Here is a 20,957-nt window from a genome sequence, read left to right on the forward strand (position 1 = left end):
AGGTTTATATCTCAGCTAGAAAATATTCTCTCTAAGCTGAATCTTGGCAAAGACTGACAAGCTACAAATTATTATTTTCTTCTTAGAAAAATTAGAAGGAAATGTCAAGACAATAATCCCTTCTTCTTCATAGTGTCAATAGGATGCATGGACTGATCCAGAATGCAAGTTGGTAACTCAATCAGAGCCAAGAGAACAAATTTTCACTACTATGGACTTGGCTTGTTTTGCTGTGGGTGTGAAATTCTGCACCCCCTTAGTCACTAGTGTGCTTTGCATTCTTTGTTCTCAGCAACTTAAGAGTTTCTTTGGTATTAGCAACTTAAGAAAAACATGATTTCCTTAAACCATTTACCAGTCATCTGTAAAGGTTAATGATTAACAACAACTCCATTCCAGATTTTAGTGGAAGATGGCAGAACAGATTCAGAAAGTGGTAAGAACAGCCTGGGATTTCATTGTAAGCGGTGGCTGATGACACAGAAGCAGCAAAGACTCAATGCTAACAGATCTGCTGGAATTAACAACCTCTCTCCAGCCAGCAACTGGAGTTGATTTTAGAAGAACTTTACATAAACTGTAGCAAGGGGAGAGATACAGGGCAATATACAAAGGAATAGTTCTTCAGCATATCCCACAAGTGGGCCCATTTTTCCCCTTCTGCCCCGTTTACATGTTATTTATAAACTCTGGCACTGTGGTGAAGAAATAAGATTTGTCCTTTAATATTTCTACCCAAACTGCAACAGTCAGTGAACTTTTATATTAGCATTTCTGCCACCAAACTTAATTAGTTCAAATGAAGTAGTAAGGGATGTTGGATGAAAAGTTGATCATCATCATAAAGAAAAATATTAAAATTTATTCTGAAGAGTGAAAAAAAAAAATCCATGAAGGATTGAGTAGGAATTTTGTGTCTCACAGGAATTCCATGTGCCAAAAATATGCCACCCTTAGATAGAGCTTCTGCAAGTAGTCTTTCTGCAAAAACTGCACTTCAATCCAAGATAGCCAATAAAATTATTCCTGCATCCTATGGGATAAATTGTAGCTCCAGGAACATCTAAGGTGGGAAAGCTTTTTTTTTTTTTTTCATAAGAAGCCAGTGAAAATCATTTGTGCAAAAGGATTTGAGATAACTATGTGTTAGACCTCATCAGCCTTCACTGGCTGGAACTTCACTTCACTGGGGCCTGTTTAGCTTCAGCTTATGGCCCTCTGTGTCACTGACCTAAGGCAAAACTGGTAAAGGCTTGTTTAGGCTTAGAGGACTGATAGCATGAGGATAGACACCTGTAGGCAGCAGTATCTAAAGCTACCCCACATGAACTTATTGAGCTGGAGACTCAATTTCCACAGGGTAAGATCTGCTGGCAGTCTGCATTGACTGGACAAGGGCAGAATACATGGAATTCTTATAAAGAAATGAAGATCACTGAAGATCACAGGCCATGCTGTTTCCTGGCTGCTGTGGCACACCCCAAACTACCCTTCATAAATAATTTCTCTTTTCTGTTTTGCTTGCTCCCAGCTACTGGCAAAATTAATGTTATAGTGGACTGTAAGGAGCCTCAGTAAAATACTGATCATAACTAAGTAGGAATAAAGCATGTTCTTCAATGTGAGCCAAAGTATTGGTAGAACAGAATTGCTTTTTTAAGTAGATAACATTTCATCAACTTCCATAAAACATTTCATTCATCTTCATTTAACATCAAACCCTCAAATACATCTATGTATCTAATGTATTTTAATTAAGCAGAGGACAGGTGAAGAGTTTTTCTTTCAGCGTTTCCAGTTGCACTCTGCTGCTCCAGTCAATGAAAGTGAAACTGTAAAAACACGCCTTCATTATTAACACTAATTTTTACTTCATTTTAATTTTTGCTCTTGGAGATTGGATTGTCATACTGTGCATACAGGAAGGAAGGCACTGGGAAGGCAGCAAACCCATTCATTCCAAGAGGTAGAACAGCTTTGTTTAATGGTATTTTGTGGTTTTTATGCTTATCCAGCTTTAACTTTACTGGTAAAAAGAGCAGGCAACTTCTCAGGTTATGGGTTATCTCACAGACTTCTTTCTTCTTCTCTCCTCACTTCATGGTTACCATTGCCAGTCCTTCTGTGCAAATGGTATCAGTTACTTCCACAGAAGAAAGATTCCAAAAATGCACAATTTCAGAAGAGAGCTGGCATTGTATCCTCAGCCATTCCTGTGCTGACCATCACTACTCAGTGACAGTGCTGCAATTTCAGTGAAGGTGTTTTTTATTTCCAAGCTCTTTAAAAATGAACATTCCAGAACTGAAGTCTAATCTACATGTGTAAAAGATGAGGCTGGTGCAGAAACTTGTTAAATTTAGTGCAATTTTGTATTCTAACCCCAAATATTCATTCAATGGGATCAGTTTGTAAGACCAGGGTCTTTGACAAACTATATAAAGAAATAAAAACAACACCAATGAAATGTATTTCTGATGTGAAATATAGAATGCTTTAAAAAGTGGTCATCATGCTAACATGATAGTTTTGAAATAAAGAGTGTTTTTCCAGTTGAAACTAAAAGACAAATTTTAGAGGTAGAATACCTACATCATCTATATCTATATCTACACCTATATCTGCTTGACACTTTTTCCTAAGTGATCATAAAATCTTTACATGTCATTGTAAAATAGCGCCGTTAACAGCAGAGTGGCCTCATGACACAAATCTGTCATGCTACTTCACTGAAATAATGCCCAATAAAAAGTTAGATCATCAATATTGTTTCTTGTATTTAGCGTTTAACTTTCCCCTGGAGCCTTGATCCATGAACTGACCCAGTCTAATCCTACTTATATTTGAGTTCAGAACATATGGAAGAGGTGGTATGAAGTCAGATGCTCAAGAGATAGAAATGCTCTATCTATTATCAGTTACAGAAAATAGACACGCCTCTTCCAGCCTTCTCAAACAAAACTGCATTTAACTCTACAGGACTACAAAGTAATATATAAAATATTTTGTTTCTTATATCTCATTACTTAGAATTATGTTATGTCTTGTTACCTTAAGGTAGCTGATTATGATGCAACTTCAGATAGTAACTCTTTCCAAATAAAAGGCAAAAAAGTAGTTCACAAAGAGAATGCAGCAAACCTAAATTTAGTATTCTTTCCTATGAAACTGTAATTTTTTTCCCTGAAAGGATAAAACAATGGCTTCCTTCATCTCAGTAAGTCAACATATTATTGCATAAGAGATACAGGGATCTCTATTGCTTGTAAATTACAAATTAGACCTCAATATGCTCCCTTTTGATTCTGCTTTTAGTTCGGCTTTTTTTCTGTCCATTTTTGGTTGTTCATTTTTTTTTTTTTTCATTCTGCACTGTAACTCAAAATCTAGATAAAACTTTTAAACAAAAATTTACTTCAGATTTGTCACATGGGTATTCTCACTAATCTTTACCTCTGTGTGTAGCCCTGTGCTGGAAGGGTACCAGTAATTCCAGAGAGATGCTGGTTGACTCAATAAATCACTCTCAAAAAATTGTCCATTATATCTTCTCACCAGAGTAGGCTCATCTGCAAGTGATTGACAACAACTCAGCATTCATTTGAGTTTTTTGATTTATTTAAATACATTCATTCTTGCTCCAATACCACAATGATGTGTATTAAAAATAGATGATACATGGCTAATCCTAGCAGTTCCATAAAATTGTAAATTATTATGTGGTAACTTTGCTGCAATGAATAGTCACATAATACGTTTATTGTACCTCTCAGAAACACTACGGAAAGATAGTTCAAAGTCCACCTCATAAACAAGGGTGTGCTTGAGTGTGGTAAAGACAGGGCTAAAGGAGGGTGAGAGGGCTATTTGTAATAGAACAGGGCTATCCAGTCATCTCACTGCCACCCTGTTAGACCAGCCTGCCAATCAATCATTCGTTCAATAATCACCCATAGAAATCATCCCTAAACCCAGGTTATTTAGCACTTTATGACCATTTAAAGCACAGCTATGACCTTGTAGTTAGCTTCAGTTATGCAAAATATGTATACTACATTTTGCATACAAATAGCAAAGGCGGGAAGTTAATCATACTACTCCTAAAACAAAACAGCCCTAACATTACGTGAATGGCTTTTCTGCCATAGTTCAGCCAGGTAAAGAAACATATGCCTGAATTTAAGCACATGCATCACTCTATTGATTCAAAAGCACTCTTGCAGGTGCTTAGAGCTCAGTGCGCACTTGCATTGTCTGATGGATCAAGGCCTCCATCAGTTACAAGAATGCACAGAAAGATGTTTGTCGGGTGCATTTCAGAACTGTGTGTATACCAGAACAACAGGAGTGAAAATGACAAAATAAGAAATAAAATAAAAATAAAGAAAAAAGAAAAAGGGATAGGTCAAGGAAAGGAAGATACCAAGAGGAGTGTGGCATGTTGGCTCTGTCTTACTGTGATGTGAGCCCTTTGGGAAGGTCTACAGTGCTGCCCTGGGACCTGGGTATCAGCAGCCTTTCCTAACTTTGCCTTTTGGCTTCCTTTCAGATGCACTGTGCTGGGTACTGGATCTGCAGTGGTAACTTACTTTTGGTAGTTTCTTTCTACAAGCTTGCTTGATTGTGGCTCCACAACCACCATAGCAACACTCCCTAGAGTTGGAGAACAGTGTGAACAGATGATTGTGCAACTTGTTGTAAACTCACTGCTGCCTGCTGAGTGCAAAACAGCACATTAAAATGCACACACAAAATCATTTTTTAATATTCAAGATAGGAGAATATTGGCAGATATAATACAGTGGCTTCTCATGCAGCCCCGTTTAACAAAAGAACTGTTAATAATTTTTACTGTGACTGAGGGAAGATGAAGAGTTTCTTTAAAGTGTATTCAGATAAAACTGTAAATAGCAGAAGCTTTGGTACAGAAGAGTCAAGTCTAAACACTAAAAGCCAAAACTTGTGTCTAAAGAAGATGGCCCAGATCCCACAAACTTCTTCAGAGGCAAAAAGGCGCCTTTAAGAGCATAGGATTTAACCCAGCCATGAGCAAACACAAGGCAATGGAGCATGCAGGCATCACTGGTGAGTAGGCAAACAAAAGGAGGCCTCCAGAGCAAAATGTGTTTTAATTTGATATTTGTAAGAAAAAGGGGGATAAGGGATTTAACTGGTTTATAAGTGTTAAAGCAGAGAACAAAGGAGAATAGCAGACTAAAATCTGAGAGCTTTTTGCGGTCCATATGAAGTGGGAGAAAGGGTCTAGGGGGCTGAAAGAGAGGGGGCTGGTGAAAATAAGAGCATAAACAAACTGGTCCATGTAGTGCATGGGATACAGAACTGAGCAAGTCAGTTGTGACACATTAGAAGACATGAAACTATTTAAAGTCAGAGGAGAACTAAAATTTATAAATAAGGGACATATCTAACCAATATTTCCATATCTCTGTTAACTGGTCTCACACTCCTGTATCTCCCAGGCTGCAAGGATACTAAATAGTTAATGCTCTGAATAAAACATCTCTCCAGCCCACTTGTGATCAGTATGCACTGAAATGTTTCTGCTCAGACAATCCCTTTGACCCGAGGAACATAGGGTGCATTTATTAGCACTCTGTGCTACTGTCCAGGGTGGAAAGGGTTCAGCTCCTTCTAGTTTAGGCAATGTGGTGCTTCCTAGTCTCCACTGCCTGACCTCAAGCCCTATGCTAACAAGCTTTCCAGTTTTCCACTGTTAGAAGTGATGTTCTTGGGAAAAAAAAATAATCTAAAAGACTGTAGAAGTAAAGAAATCCAAAAAAATTTAAGTAGATCATGAAAAGTGCAAGCAACTTTAGTGGGATTTGGGGGTACCAACACCCTCATTATTTGCTCTAGGGCGCCATGAGGAAATCACACCAGTTTCTTGTGTTACAGGAAGTCTTCTGTTAAAGCAAAGGGAATGCTGTTTTGCTGAACAGCACAAACCGACACAACAATAGTGTTTACAAAGAATTTCAGATGCTTTACAATAAATCTGGATGTGCTTAAAAATCCCATAAGGGTTTTAAAAAAATCTGAATGTGTTTTCTCAAGTAACTGTTTAAAGCATATTAGAGTTTATTTAATTGCATTGGGATTTTTCAAAGCATATCAGGGCAAAACAGTAGAGTATAGGCCCCAATATGCTAATTAATAGCTAGCTAGACCCCTGAAATAAACCTGCTACACTTCATTAATCAGACGGTAATTGAATTGGCACAGTACTTCTGTGCAAACTATATGTAGATTGAACTACCAGTCTTGCCAATGGAGAAGGTATCTTCCTCCACACAAGTATGTTTTTGGACAATGCACTAACATATTTTCTTTGAGCAGTTGGCCTTTCTGATACTTTTCTCCATGGAAAAATCTCATATTACTGAACTCAGTGGATTATTGCTCATGCTGAGACACTTTTTAAGGTAGATGCCTTTCAATGACCACAAGTTCAGCTCAGGACAAAAGAACAAATCAGAACTGATACACTTTGCTAAAAGCATCTGCCTATTAAAGTTATTAGAAAATATTAGTGTTGACAGATGTTTCATTTACAACATTTATTTTCAACTCCATGAAAGCTACATACCTGGAGATTGAACTGGCAAATAGTAACTACATTGCTTACAGAAAATGAAACAAGAAATTTTCCAGCAGACACCATGAAGTGGAATTTTGAATATTCCTTGTCTGTAGTCAGATCTGATAAAAGACTTAACTGGATGAAAAGAAAATGGACAGAAAAAACTGTTTCAATTTATAACTTTTTAAAATTAAATAACTACTGAACATTTCTTCAACTTCAGAAAAGAGACCACATATTTGTGTATGACCTTGGGCAAGTCACTTTGGTCCGAGGTACTTTTCAGGGTAATTGGCAGAAGCTGAAAGCTAGATGCCAGAGGCAGCTTCAACAGCACTGAACTGTTTAATTCCAGTTTAAATCAGTGGCATTCAAGCACTCCAGCATTTCTGAAAGTTCAGAGATCCGTATCTGTGGGTCCCTCATCTGATATGCTATTGCTTGCCTGTCTTCCCTGCCATAAACTTCTATAGGATTGTCCACAGCTTCAAGTCAGATATCCATTTGAATATATTCCTAAAATTTTTCCTAAATATATTTTTAACATTTGGCAGCTTTGAAATTTTCAGAATCTTCTGTTATTTTGCAAATGGTGTCATATCTACCTTCCTTCCTACCTACCTACCTGCCTATATTTCATTAATCTCTTGAGGTGTGCAGCCATTTTTATATTCAGGAAAAATACACCTTTTGATTTCAAGTAAGCACACCAAGTTTCAAGGATAAAGTGAAAATGAAAATACTTGAATATTCTTAATAATTGAATAATGAAAAAAATTGAATATTCTTAATTAACTACAAGGATTACTATGCACAGCAGCTATGATGTGCCTGTGCCTGTGTGTGCATGCATGCATGCATGCACACTGCATATATGTCAGAGTGCCAATACACTGAATTCCTATGGTAAAATAAACTAATAAACTGCAGAGAAGGATAGGATTATTTTAAAGATATAGTTGTATTATTACATGCCCATCAAAACAACAATAACAAATTAACATCGTGTTTAAGGGGAGAAACAGCTGTGATAGTCACATTGTTTATCAGAGGAAAATACAGTTCTTTGATCTAAGAAAAGCAAAGGAAATTATCTACTGGTTTTTTCAACAAAAGTTTAAATCGATTAGGTATTTTGTACTTCCATGCCTATTGAGGGAAACACTATCCTTAGAGTTGGCTTGTTAACAAATACTAGTGTAACACTTTGGGGAATATATTCTCCAGGTATCTTATTTCTTCTAATCATTGTCCCCTTTCACTGGAGAATTTCATATTATTCAGCAACATATGGACCAAACATTTCTTCAGTAATCATATCTGAACAAAGTAATCATTCCCTCATTAACCAATTATTCCTCAGAATCAAATGAAACAGACATATTTGCTAAGACAATTTTCTTTAATAAACCCTATGGAACTGTACCTTGTGCATACCCTATCCAAATAGTTTAACTCAAAGATCACAGGTAGATGATAAAGAGGGATTCTTGTTTTTCATTGGCAATAAGTGATCTCAGGAGCAAGATTAGGGATTAAATTAATATCCGATTAAAGAAAAAAAAGCAGTGTTAAAAGGGCAGTAATCACTGGCTAAAAGAATTAACATTTTCTATTTCATGCTATTCCTTTTCTGTATGCTTAAAGCTCAGAGTACAATCATGTTCATTTCAAAGGAGGTTGAAGTACAGGTGGAAAGACAGCTCTGAAAAGGCCACTAGTCTATGTGATACTCAAAACACACACAGAACCATGATGGAAAAAATGTTTCAATGTTGGAAAAAACCCCATACCTTCAAAATATGTGGAAGTTCAGAAAGAACACAGGCAAACTGTATCTGGTGAGTATAAAACCTTCTGGCTGTTCGGATTTCTAAGTAGGTTTATAAAGAAAAATCTGAGTTTGAGAATGCAAAGTAAAATTTATCCAGCTGATATGTGTTTACTTGTCATATGCAGTAGTTTCTTTACCTCTTTGTCAGATATAATTTACTTGTTTCTTTGATAGCTTAGAAACTTCATTATGAACCCAGAAAACTAAAAATGTAATGTTATTCTGGGTTCCTTCTTTTTAGTACTAAAACAGAGAGTTACAAAATAAACAGTGAACTCTCTCTTCAAGATATAACCAGGATTTCAGCATTTACCAATTCCTTTGTTTCATCATGCTGTTTTCAAAGAAAAATACAACCCAAGAGTGTGCTGTGGGGATACTCAGCTGAAAAGCCAAACCTTTTGTTTCACTTGTCTAAAACTTACAGGGCCTGAACGTTGTGAACAATATCTTAAAATGCATTTTGGACATCTTAAGCTCTACTTAAGTATTACTCTTATATCTTACAATGAATTTTGAAATTTTTTAGGTTCTTCTTAATTATTACTTTCTTGAGATATTTCTGATTTGCAGTCTAGAGTGCGAATGGGAAACCAAGAACCATCATCTTCTTCTCTAACACATTCTCTAGTGTTCTCACTGCAGTAAATGAGCAGTAATGTCCTCAGATCCTTCCTGAGATTAAGTTCACTTTGTGCAATTTTGTTCCTCACAAGAATAATTGCGTTACCTGAAATTTTCATTTCTACCACAATTGTCACCAAAACTTAGTCTCTAAAACCCCACACATTATCAGAGTTTCTATCAGAGCATCTTCGCTTCCCTGGCCTTCAGCTTGGTGATTTCCCCAACACAGCCACTTATCTATAAAATAGCTCATTGGACAGCAGCAGCAGCCCATCTGAGCTAATAATTAAGTCAACATGTACTGCAAAACTTGAGATAGAAGATGGGTAAAATAATCTGTTACCCTGTGCTCATCTTGGTGAAAGCATGAAAGCATCTGTCTTTTTGCATTTTAGATGTCTTGAGTTATGTTGCCCCTACATGTTAATTCATTTGCTAAAGCAAACTTTTTGAACTGTAGTGCAGATTATGCATGCAGAAGACATTACTTACAAAAGAGAAGTATGCTAATTATAATTAACCCATGATTATGTCCTTATTCAAACTAAAAATTAGCTCACATTTGGGACAAATATGCCAAAAATACCTTCAAAAATGTCATTCATATACCCAATGGACTATCTTCTTACTCAAATTATCTTTCTGGTAGTGTAAGAATGCTGTTTTCATAATTCTTACATGAATTTTATTTCTCTGCCTAAAAATCAGAAGTATTAACCAGTAAGAAAGACCTCCACAAAGTAGCGGTGACAACTGTCACCCTATTGTGAAACACTGTAAAAAGTTTTATTTTTTTCTCCTCTACTGCTGAGGATATGGACACTTTTGATGGGGCTGTGCTCTCTCTGTAATTTTCTGAATATCAGCATCAAATCAGAAAACAGCTGAGGCATAGTTCTCATCCCCAAGGGATTCTCAGACAAAGCCGCCACTTTTCTTTTTTTTTTTAAACATAAACCATTCACTTTCACTTCTAGTTTAGTCTCAAGGTAATTAATACAATAATCTTTTCTCTTTATATTTAGAGGTATTTCACTCACTTTATTATAGTGTTGTCTCTTGCAGTTGCAATGGTTCCATTTCAGCCATCATTTCTATGACAAATAAATATCTAGGCTTTAAGAATCCACTGAAGGATGAAGTCTGGCAAACATGTTATCTTCATGAAAACAAATTCTTTACTTTAAAAATAAGAAAGCACTACAATACACTTTTTTATTATTATTATTTTGCTCTACAAGTTTTTGAAACATGGAACAACTGAAAAAGCTTTGGGGGATTCATAAATCTTTCTATACAATTTCTCTTTTGTAATATACTGTATTTGTGATGACACCTCTGTGTCTTTCTGGCAAAATATTAAATCTAAAAGGGTCTTAATCCACACTCATTACTTTGTTTTTGCAAAGTGATTAGATAGTAAGCAAAGCCACTTTAACTCCCTTGTGCTACTTATTCAAGTTTGGGATCACTGTAAAAATGTAGTGCTTTCACTTTTCCAAAGCAAATGCTCCTATAAAGGAACACTTAGCCATTTGCTTCCACACAAAGCAGGCAGCATGTTCTCTACAAACCAAACCAGACCAAACCAAATCAAATCAAATCAAACCAAACCAAACCAAACCAAACCAAACCAAACCAAACCAAACCAAACTACACCTTCAATGGGCAGGTATTTCCTGTAAAGCATTGACATTAACTATATTGACTCACAAGTTATGCAGCTGCTGTTATATGTCCTTTCATGAATATTGTTCTAGAATTGTTATGACAAGCCAAGATCTCTAATCTACACTTTAGGTATTGTGAACAATATCTTTTAATATGATAGTTTTAAGAGCCTTGACCTACATTTCTAAAAATCAATATGTTGATGACCCAGATGTTTAAAGCTTCCTACATTCCCCCATGTAGAAGAAGCTGTCATAGCAGCTGTCGTAGCTCTAGTATTATCTTTATGGTCTCTCTGAAAAAGCACCGGGACATTAAGGATATCAGAAGAAAGCTACTGAAATTCTCTGCACAATTACCACATGTTCCTTCTAAGAATTTTACTTCAGACGTCCTATGTTGATCTATTTGAGAAACTCTTCAGTTTGCCAGCTAAGTGCCTCAACAACTCTGTAAATGCTTATCTGAAATGCATATTGCCATTTGAGTGTGGGATACTTGAACACGCAACTCTTCTCACGCCAAACTTTGCACAAAATATTTGGCCTTTTCTATGTAAACTACATAAAATTACACTATTATTTATTCTTCTTACAAGTATTTTTTAATTTATCTTTTATTTTTTTATGTCCAGCTTTTGTCAGTACTTTTTTTTTTTTTTTTTTATGAGACAAAATATAGCTGGTTTTTTTCCATAATGCATTAAATATTCAAGCGCATGTTGAAATTGACAATATCAGCATGGTCAGCCCCTGAGACAACATTAACTTTGCTCTGTTTCTTTTAAAAGATTGTCTGGCAAGTTCATCTTTTGATCTTGGGTTTGGATTATTTTTAGGGAGGATGGGGGACATGTTTGTTTTTTTCCCCTGTACCCAAAAGAGAGGAGAGGGCAGGTGCACACACAACACACAGAGTGGAGAATGCAGCACAACCCGGCAGGCAAGTGGGAGTGTGGGAGCGGGGCTGCAGGGTGAAAAGCAGTGCCAGGTGATGTCCCTTGCTGGGCCCCAAAAGCAATATGTTTAGAGAGGAAAGACAATATAACTGAGCTATTAAGCCCCCTCTCGTTGCAAGGCTAATTAGTGTAAGTGGTTTGCCAAGTAAGTGCAATATTACGGCTTTTGGAGCTAGCTCAGTTAGATACTATTTTTGGAGGCCTCTCCATGTTAATTAAACATATTTCACTGCATGTTGTGAACATGCCATTAGCTTCCTTTCTATTTCTAATTAATGAAGAACCTTGACCACAGCTATGCATCATTATATTAAAACTTTATCTTTTGTCCTATAAACAGATATATCACAAAAATTAAATAAATATAGCAATGCACAGTATTTTATCAGTCATTTCTAAAGAAACTTAAAAGCTTTCATTACTAAAACACAGCTAAAACCCCACCAAAACAGTAATCAACAAAAAATTTCATCCAGCCCTCTGCCGAGAAGTAAAAGTTGTCTTTCTCTTTCTGTAAGTTAGTCAGAACAAAACTACTAAACTAGTCATAATACCCAATGAGAATTCAGAGTAGGGTTTTTTAAAGAAGTTGAGTTTGTTTCAGGCAATTAGTTTCAGGTGATAGCATAATAACCTGTGAAGAATCTTCTGCCAGAGGCTTCTTGTGGATACAAACACAATATTGCTGACACTTTTCCAAACAGATTTTGAATGCTCCAGCATTGCAGCAGAGTTCAGCTACATAATCCACTTTTTGATGATCATATCATGTAAGATGTCTCTGCCAGGATTATACTGACTAACAGGCTGGTGGCCAAGGTCAATGCATGGTGCACCTTTTCTATTTTTACCATAAATAGAGATTCAATTGAAGGTCTATGCTGAGGAAACCCAGCCTATTCCCTTTGTAGTGATGTGTTCTTATCAGGGCATCACAGAAAATTATGGTGTAGACAACTTTGAGAAAAAAAGGGGCTAAGAAAAATTAATCTTGAAATCTCAGATTAGTTAACATCTTACCAAGGGACCGGTGTGTTTCAGAGCTGGAGAAACACTCTGGTGGTGAGATAAGAAGCAAAGCCTTCTAGGCACTGCTGATCTTGCTCCTCTGGGGCTTGGAGGGACAATATCCACAACTTTGTCATACAGAATCATTCCCTGCTTCCACTATTTAAGATAAGGATCTTCAATTTAATTTTTAATTTTAAGGACAGGCTGCAGTCTTTAATATTTTCCTTTTTTGCATATGTTTTAGGTGCATATTGTTCCTGACATCACATCCTGTATGTCTCTCACTTTTAATTTTCTCCTGTATCTTGGTTTCATCAAGTAATTTTAGAAATTCTCCTTGTCAAAAAGCACCAAGGAATAGTGCAAATATTTCCTTTGCCTAAAGTAGCCAAGAAACAAACCCCAAACAACATGCTCTTCAGCAAAAAGCATTTAGACAGTACAGCCTGAACCCTTCCCTCCACACTGATGCCAGGATGACTGATATTTGACTATGATTTTAGCATAGTATGGGCAAATGGACATATTTGTTTTCTATGATTTTACTGTTGGTAGTCCTTTGATACGGTGCACAAAAGTGGTGCAGTGGAACAAAAACTTTGAAGTCAGGTGAATTATATCACTGCTTGTGAGCACTGTGCTGGAGAAAAAATATACTTGTTATCAATTTCCTTTGGTGGCAGCCCTTTCCTTGGACATCCTAATTCATTGAAAAAGCATCTATAACCAGCCTTCACTTCATTCTCTCCTATAAGCATTTTCAATAAAGTTTGTTTCTATTTTATTGATCTGAAAAGCCTTTAAATATCTGACCTAGCAAGAAAAAAACATTGTGTTCTGACTGACATCCTGTCACAAGAATTTTTCTGGGAGGTTTTTCAGAAACACACACGCATGCCCATACATATGGAGAATATATTTATCAGTTTGAATACCAATGTTGTACCTAAAAAAAAATTTTAAAAATAAAAATCTTAAACATATTTATTTTTTTCCTGAAAGTGTACAAATGGTGACAGAATGTGGTTAATAATGACTTCAAATATCTGAAACTTCCAGGAGAGGTTTGTGGTTTTTTTAATTATGTCAAATTTATTTTTTTTAAAAAAGGGGGTTGTTTAGCTTTTTTTCTCCTATATGAAACTGATTTGGGTAATATATAAAGAATAATTTATATATGGGAAGTAATAAAAAATGTAGAAAAACAAAACTTTTCATTATGAAAATGCAAACCAAAATTAAACCAGAATATTTCAACCTTACTGAAATATTTTTTCTTGAAATGAATTTTTTAAAGAAATAAACCTGCTTTACTCAAAGTGTTTTATGCTGATTAAACAGGATTTTTCAATAGAAAATAAACAAAAAACCAGTTTGTTAGGAAATATGTTTCCAAATCTAGTCGCAGTACATTTGCATGTGGCCTTATCCTAACTGAAATGGCTGGGGTCAGGTCGTAATGTGATTTGTTCAGGCTGAGTTTTATATCCACTATCCTTGAGTGCCCTCAGACAGTACAGTTTGATATCAGTTCAAGGGAATTGCATTTCAATCACTAGAAGGTTCATAGGAAGTGATCATAGAAAAGGCATAAACACAACAACTCATTTCTAAAACTGAAGTGAATATTCATCTTCTTTTTTGCAATACTCATTCAACTTCATAAAATATTCACTGTTCATAAATAAATCAGTGCACCTTAGAGCTACAAATACATTAACTAAGTCTCATTTTCTGTCACTGGGGCTAATTTTAGAGCTGTATGAAAACGATTAAAATGTTTTCACAAAAAATTTGGCTTGTAGATTTCCATTTTGTTACTGGCAATGCCTCATCTGCAGAACACTTTTTTTCTGCTTACTCTGTTTACTGGTTCACAAATTTTTTTGCTTTATTAAATGGAAGCAAGTGAGGTAGCTCTGTCATTGCCTTCCTGCTGAGTACCTAAAGGGAGAAAAAACTGGAAGCAAGTGTGTTAAGTTTCTAGGACTGCCCTCCTTCTCCCTGCTGAACTTGCCCCTCACCAACCCAGTGAATGCGACTATAAAATCCTGACCCAGGTGTCAACACAAAGTGCTTTTCCACAGGTTCCCATATGGCAATAACATGTCACTGGCATCATGATTTTAATCATTACTACTCAATGGAAATATTTTACCTAAGGCAATCCACCAAAATGATAACAAGAAAATGTAGAAAAAAGCACCATGATTTTCAGTGGGAGGCTAAGTTTAGAGCTTTGTGAAAATGAACATGCTGAAGGAAACCAGAAAAATCCCCAGGATTTTGGTCACAAGAAAAAGATTCATCTCCATCCAACATTAGCAGCAGGACTGATGGAAAAAAGAAGACACTTCTTGCTGCACACATGGCACTACACTAAACGTAGTGCTAGAACTGCTCTGCCATTGGATTCTCAGGGGGTACTGAAGCATGTCTGATCCTGACAGGCTATGGAATTCTGAAGTCCTACGAGTCAGTATGATGACTCATTAAATGTGCTACCAAAAATTGTTAAATTCACACAGGAATCTTCTTTTACAGAACTTCTAACTTGCTCCTCCACCGTCACACGTCTCACTGCTCACAGATGAAGTGTTACACTATCAAACTTGCAGGCTCACAGAGTCAGTCCCTGTACTGAAAATGCCAGAAGGAAAACATATTCTGTACCAAATAAATCATATTGGCCTAGCATTGGCCAATATAGTCTCTTCATTTTTGTCATTCCCTGTCTGAAACAAGTATGGCTATTTTTTCTATTTGTATATTACTCATCTTATCATTAGAACTATGATACAAAGCAATATACATCGAACACATAGCTAGCATCCTCTAGTTCTAAATAAGTTTATCCAGTGAATAAATTATGGAATGCAAAATCTACTCTGAAGCCCATGCAACAAATCAGTGAAAAGAAAGTGGGGAAAAAAAGAATATAAAACCACTTGTATACCTCACTAAAGTATGCAAAGTAGAACTGGGAAATATGAGATAAATGTCTCCTAACCACCTTAATGGGTTAACTGGCTCTATTGAGGGCAAGAGAACCTGGCAGATTTTCACAAGCTGAGAGCCTATGCCAAAGATTTCTGATTTTTTAAATTCTGGCATGAACCTGTTTTCCTTTGGTATTTGTCTATTCCTGGCATATGTCCCCCATTCCTTTTATGAACAATAAATAAAAAAAAAAAAATTAATTCTTCTGAAGCATATACCTCTCAAAAAATTATCCTTCTATTCTCTTTGAGGCACTACTGCCTCCTTCACTGACCTCCCATTCCTTAGACACTTGAAAAATGCCTTAATGTGTATCTAAACTTTTCTGTGATCCTCATTTAATTTTTTACCTTTGCTTTCCTCATAATTTTTTGTGAAATTCATTCTCTAATACTCCCAAGTCTCTCTCATATCTAGGTGTTTTATACCTTACATATGTCTGTGTCTCTACCCTTAATTACTATTCACATCTTTATTTACCCACACTGACCTTTTTTTACTTTCTAGTGTATATATTGCTGGATAGGACATATAACCCTTGGCCACACATTAATTTATCATTGCACATTTTCCATTTCCCTTCTGTGGCCTTTGTACAAAATTCAATTACTTTTTCCATTGGATTTCAACCAAATCTTACCATATGTTTTCAAATTTCTTCCTCTGAATTTCAGCAACTTATCACCAACCATTTAGCTCTGACTTTATTATTAATGATAAAATCTGGGTTCCAAATATGTAACCAGTTACACATACTCAGATGCACACAAGTTTTCTTTCCAAAGGTCCATACTGTGCAGCAGGCTGGGAGCCCTGTCAATGGAGCTCCACACCTACTCAGACTCACACACAGTTGGAGAATCGAGGTCCTACTGAATTCTGGATTTTTGCCAAGTTTTCACTGGGCATATTCTGTAATTTGATCAACACATAGGACTTATTCATTGGTGAATAGTACGTTTAATTAATTTCACTTCCTATTCTGTTCAGGAAAGTAGTATTTTTTATTAGTTACCTCCTTTTACATCTATGAAATACATGCACTGTCCCCTCAAACATAGACAAATATTTTATGTTTTTGGATTTCTGTTTAAGTTGTGGAGTCAAACAGTGAGCAGTCGTGAGTCTGCTGGCACCATTTCTGTGTTGCTTTTGGATGGCTGTGGTCCTTGTGATTGGGCTTCCTAGCATAAGCACTCTTCAACAGCTGCTTTTAAAGGTCTTTTTCAAAAAGCAGTGGTGGCAGTAAGACTAAACCAGACTGCAGAGTTCAAGCACAAAGAAGATGCAATCACAGCCAAATAAATTTACTATGAAAATGTAAATCAATAATCACCGAAAATTATTTGTAGTGAGGGTTTTCCAGTATTATCCAGAGCAATAAAGGAATTGACCACTTATGGCAGCACCTCTACAAACAGATTTTTCAGGTCAGATGAAAATGAATCCTTTTCAAATTCCTGGCCAAAATGAAGAATAGATACATATTGTTTCTATATGATCTACTCATGTTTGTCCAGCTATAAGATCAAAGTGCATGAAAGACAGGTACTGCCATTTCCTGGGACAGAAAGATCATGACTAACAGCTATCTGCTGACTGAGTATTAATGATGAAACAAGGGAGCTGTCTTGGCATCTGTGGTTCCCCTTACCTGGCAGAAAACTTTCCTTTTGGTATAGATTGTGTGCTTTTTTGTGATTGCCCACAGCTGAGAAAGCTCTACTAAATACAGCTAAATAATTCAGAAAATCAGCCTTAAGATGATTCAGATAGGGCATTCAGAAAGGAAGGTACTTGGGTTCAGGATTTATTCTGCATAACTTGCTGAGCTGATAGCTATTCCCAGTCACAGCACTCATTATGCTAAGCTTTGGTAAGTTTCATCTTTGCCATCTTTTTTTCCCACAGTCTTAATTTCTCAGCTTTCTCAACCTGTTGCTTTGTCACAAAGACTCTTAAGGTCTCTGGCATATTGCTGCAATGTCTGATACAACAGGAAGCCCTCAGTAAGCAGAACTCCACAGGGTACTTTCATGCAGAGAAGTAACACTGGATTACATTATATGTGTAAAAGCCAGCAGAACTCTGGAAGAATTCAACAGCGGTAGGGCTTGTGCAGAGGCAGAGGAAGTTGCAACACCCATGTAAGATGTGACACTTCCAGAGGCTTTGGCAGGACTCCGCTCTGCCTATCTGCCACACAGATGCAAATGCACAGCACATGCTTCTCTGTAGAGCTGTTAGCCACTGTTGCTACAATGCACGAAGAGGGTTATTAGGCAGAAAGGATCACTTCACAAGACTTACTCATCAGTTGCACCATCTCACGGTGTGGACTCACTCTTGTCTGCATACCTATGTTCAGGATATTTAACGTGCTGAGAAGCAGACACAATCTGAAACATCCACCATACGCAGATCCTGAAACAGAGTTTCAAGTAAGATCTTATTTGTGCATTTCAGTGCTTGTTAATCATATTCATTCACATTCCTAGCAGGCATATGGGGAGAGTCTATACAGAAGCCAGCCAAGAGGAAGAAGCAACTAAAATAAACAGATGGGTGGACAGGGAGGAAATAATATTAAGTAGTTAAACACATAATATAGTGTCTGGAGAGAAAAATAAAAGGGCTAAGAAAAAAATATCAGGGAAGAACACTTCTCTCCTTCCTTACAACACACACAGAGCAAGTGATAAAGGCTTTTGGGGAAAAAATGTTGTCTGTAAACAAATAAAGAGATTTTAAAGATTAATATAGGGACCTAGAAGCACATGTAGAGCAGACAGTCTCCATTTTGTGTTATCCTGGAATAAATAAAAATAACTATACTGTCCTTCAATAGGGTTCTTCTAGATTTACACTAACATAATTGAAAGCAGAATCTGGCCCAGAAAGAGGATTACTGAATTTAACCAAAACATTATGATGAAGTGAAAAATCAGCAGAGGCTAAAATAGTGATGGATATAAACTCCAGCTGGTCAAATAATGAAAGACAGATTCATGAAGATGTGACTCAAATCTGATTTTTTTGCTACCAGGAATTCACTCTCTTCATTACTCTCCTAGTATCTTATCTAAAAGTTTAGTCATGGCAAAGAAACAATACCATGTGAAAACTATAAATGTAGCAAACAATTTACCAAATGAATTATCTGAGCTACACAGGAAGAAATGAACTATTGGCTATTGGTATTCACTCAAGTGCAGCAAAAACAACTCACAAGGAGATAAATTCTTTGTCTCTCAGATTCCTCTTTTACTTCACAGCCAGCTCTGGTGTGATCATGCCCTCATTAGGTGCAGGGCCTCACCAACAAAAGGTGAATAAGACATATCTTTAACTCCAGGATTTAAAATCTGGCTAATGAAGAACACATATGAAAAAAAGAAAAACCATAATGTGTGCATTGGGAACTCCTTAATGTCTCTGAGATGACTCATAGTGATGGCTACAAGAAAGAAGGGATGAAATTTGGATCAACTCCACTTCCAGTTCAGCAAAACTCTCTTCCTAGCATACTAGTACAAAGCTAGCAACAACACTCATCACAGAATAATGAAGAATGTTGAAGTACTGGTAACCACAGGACAGAAGCGTAAAAAATCCAGTGTCTGGATTGGATCCAACCTGCCTGGAATAATTTGAATTTACAGAATTTCACATTACATTTTAAATGCATGTCTTTAGTCTGTATAGCTGTGCAGTAAAAGGAGATGTTTTCTTAGCAGAAATCAGTAAGCACTGCCTTCCTGTCTGTCAGAAAGAGAGAGAGAAAAAAAGAGGGGCAAGAAGAAAAACCGAAAAGAGAAAAACAGGCACAACTTGGGGAAATAATGATAGAGTTACCATTCAGTTAGAGTCTCCTGTACAATGGCAGCTTCATTGTTGTGCCCATGAAAGCAGACTGCCTTTTGTTTTGAAAAATGGTGACATTTGCTGCTTAGATGCAACAGAGGAAAGAACAATGATGCAGGTCTGCTCTCTACCTTTCCCAAGTGGAGAAGATATTCCAGGCTCTTAGCCAATTAGAAGGGTTTAGTGAGTGCATGTGTACTTCCCCTTTCATTCGTTCTGCCTTCTCTACTGTCCCTAAAGAAGAAGAAAACTATTTTGGACCAAGCGAGTTTTAGATATGTGTAAATCCCAGTGATTCAGTGAATCAAATGTTCATCTTTTAGGATCTGGAGTAGATAGAGGAAATATCATAACATAAATGAGTAGAAAAAAAGTCTATCTTCCTAGATTTGCTAGGGACAATCTACCATACATATTTTTTTCTGTGAGATGTTCTCCCCAAGATATATGGGTATTCTATGCATTCACTCAAATATTGCTATCTAGACCACTCAGCTGTACCTTCTGTGAATGCAACAGTTACTGGGGTTTTTCCAGTTTGGTTTTTTGGTTTTTTTATTTGTTTGTTTGGTTTTTTGGGTTTTTGTTTGTTTTGTTTTGTTTTGTTTTGTTTTGTTCTAAAATGTGTAAATAAGTATAGAGGAAAGGGAGGAGCTGGGAGAGAGTTATTGTGTTTCAGAGGTGCAAAAAAGTCTGAGAGGAATCCCATTTATGGAGAGACAATGATTTTATTTTGCTCTAGTGCTTGAGGGAAGTGGAGAGGGAATTCTGTAAAAGAAAAAAAAGTCTGTTCTGAGGCTGCTTGCCTGGGAATTACTTTGGGTTGCTGCTGGGAACGAGGAAGAGCTATCCAGAGGAGGAGAAAATGGTAATAATAAACCACAGGTTCTCGTGAAGATGGAAAACAGAGCACAGGGAAACACAGAGTGTGCTGTGCTCCTCAGGCTGGGCTATGCTAGTGTCATGCTAGCTCAATGACTTCCTAAAGCAATGAACTGAGTTTTCATAGAGATTTTGGAAATGTGTCTCTGTCTAAGGAGACAGGTGTAGCTACTGCATCACTATCTGTTACTATTTACAAGTTTCTGAAGCCAGAAAAGAAAAAAAAAAAAAAAAAGTAAATTCATAGTGCTGGTTGTTAGAAAGCATTTTTAAATGGTGGTATGCAGGCTTTATTCTCAGTTCTCTAAGTCTCAGGATTTAAAACTTTTACCATCAGTAGTTTTCACTTTTTCACTAAGAGCAGCAACTTTTTGTTTGGGCTTTCTTTGCATTCAGATTAGCTTAATATTCCTCTATTTGTGGCAAAAAAAAAACAAAAAACAAAAAACAAAAAACAAAAAAAAAAAAAAAAAAAAAAAAAAAAAAAAAAAAAAAAAAAAAAAAAACAA

At 36.5% G+C, this 20,957-nt stretch overlaps 1 protein-coding gene across 1 annotated transcript in view; it reads right to left on the reverse strand.

Annotated features, from left to right (window-relative positions):
• The window catches only part of LOC310906158 (uncharacterized protein), a gene marked incomplete at its 3' end in the record, with an annotated part of 170,238 nt that overhangs the window by 132,609 nt on the left and 16,672 nt on the right, over positions 1-20,957 (reverse strand). The window contains exon 3 of the mRNA XM_083855220.1: positions 18,013-18,126. Within this exon, the coding sequence (XP_083711346.1) occupies positions 18,013-18,126 (114 nt within the window). The remainder of the gene's footprint in view (positions 1-18,012; positions 18,127-20,957) is intronic.

Source organism: Zosterops lateralis (genome assembly GCF_965231275.1).
Source record: "Zosterops lateralis genome assembly, chromosome: 2".
Classification (NCBI taxonomy): domain Eukaryota; kingdom Metazoa; phylum Chordata; class Aves; order Passeriformes; family Zosteropidae; genus Zosterops; species Zosterops lateralis.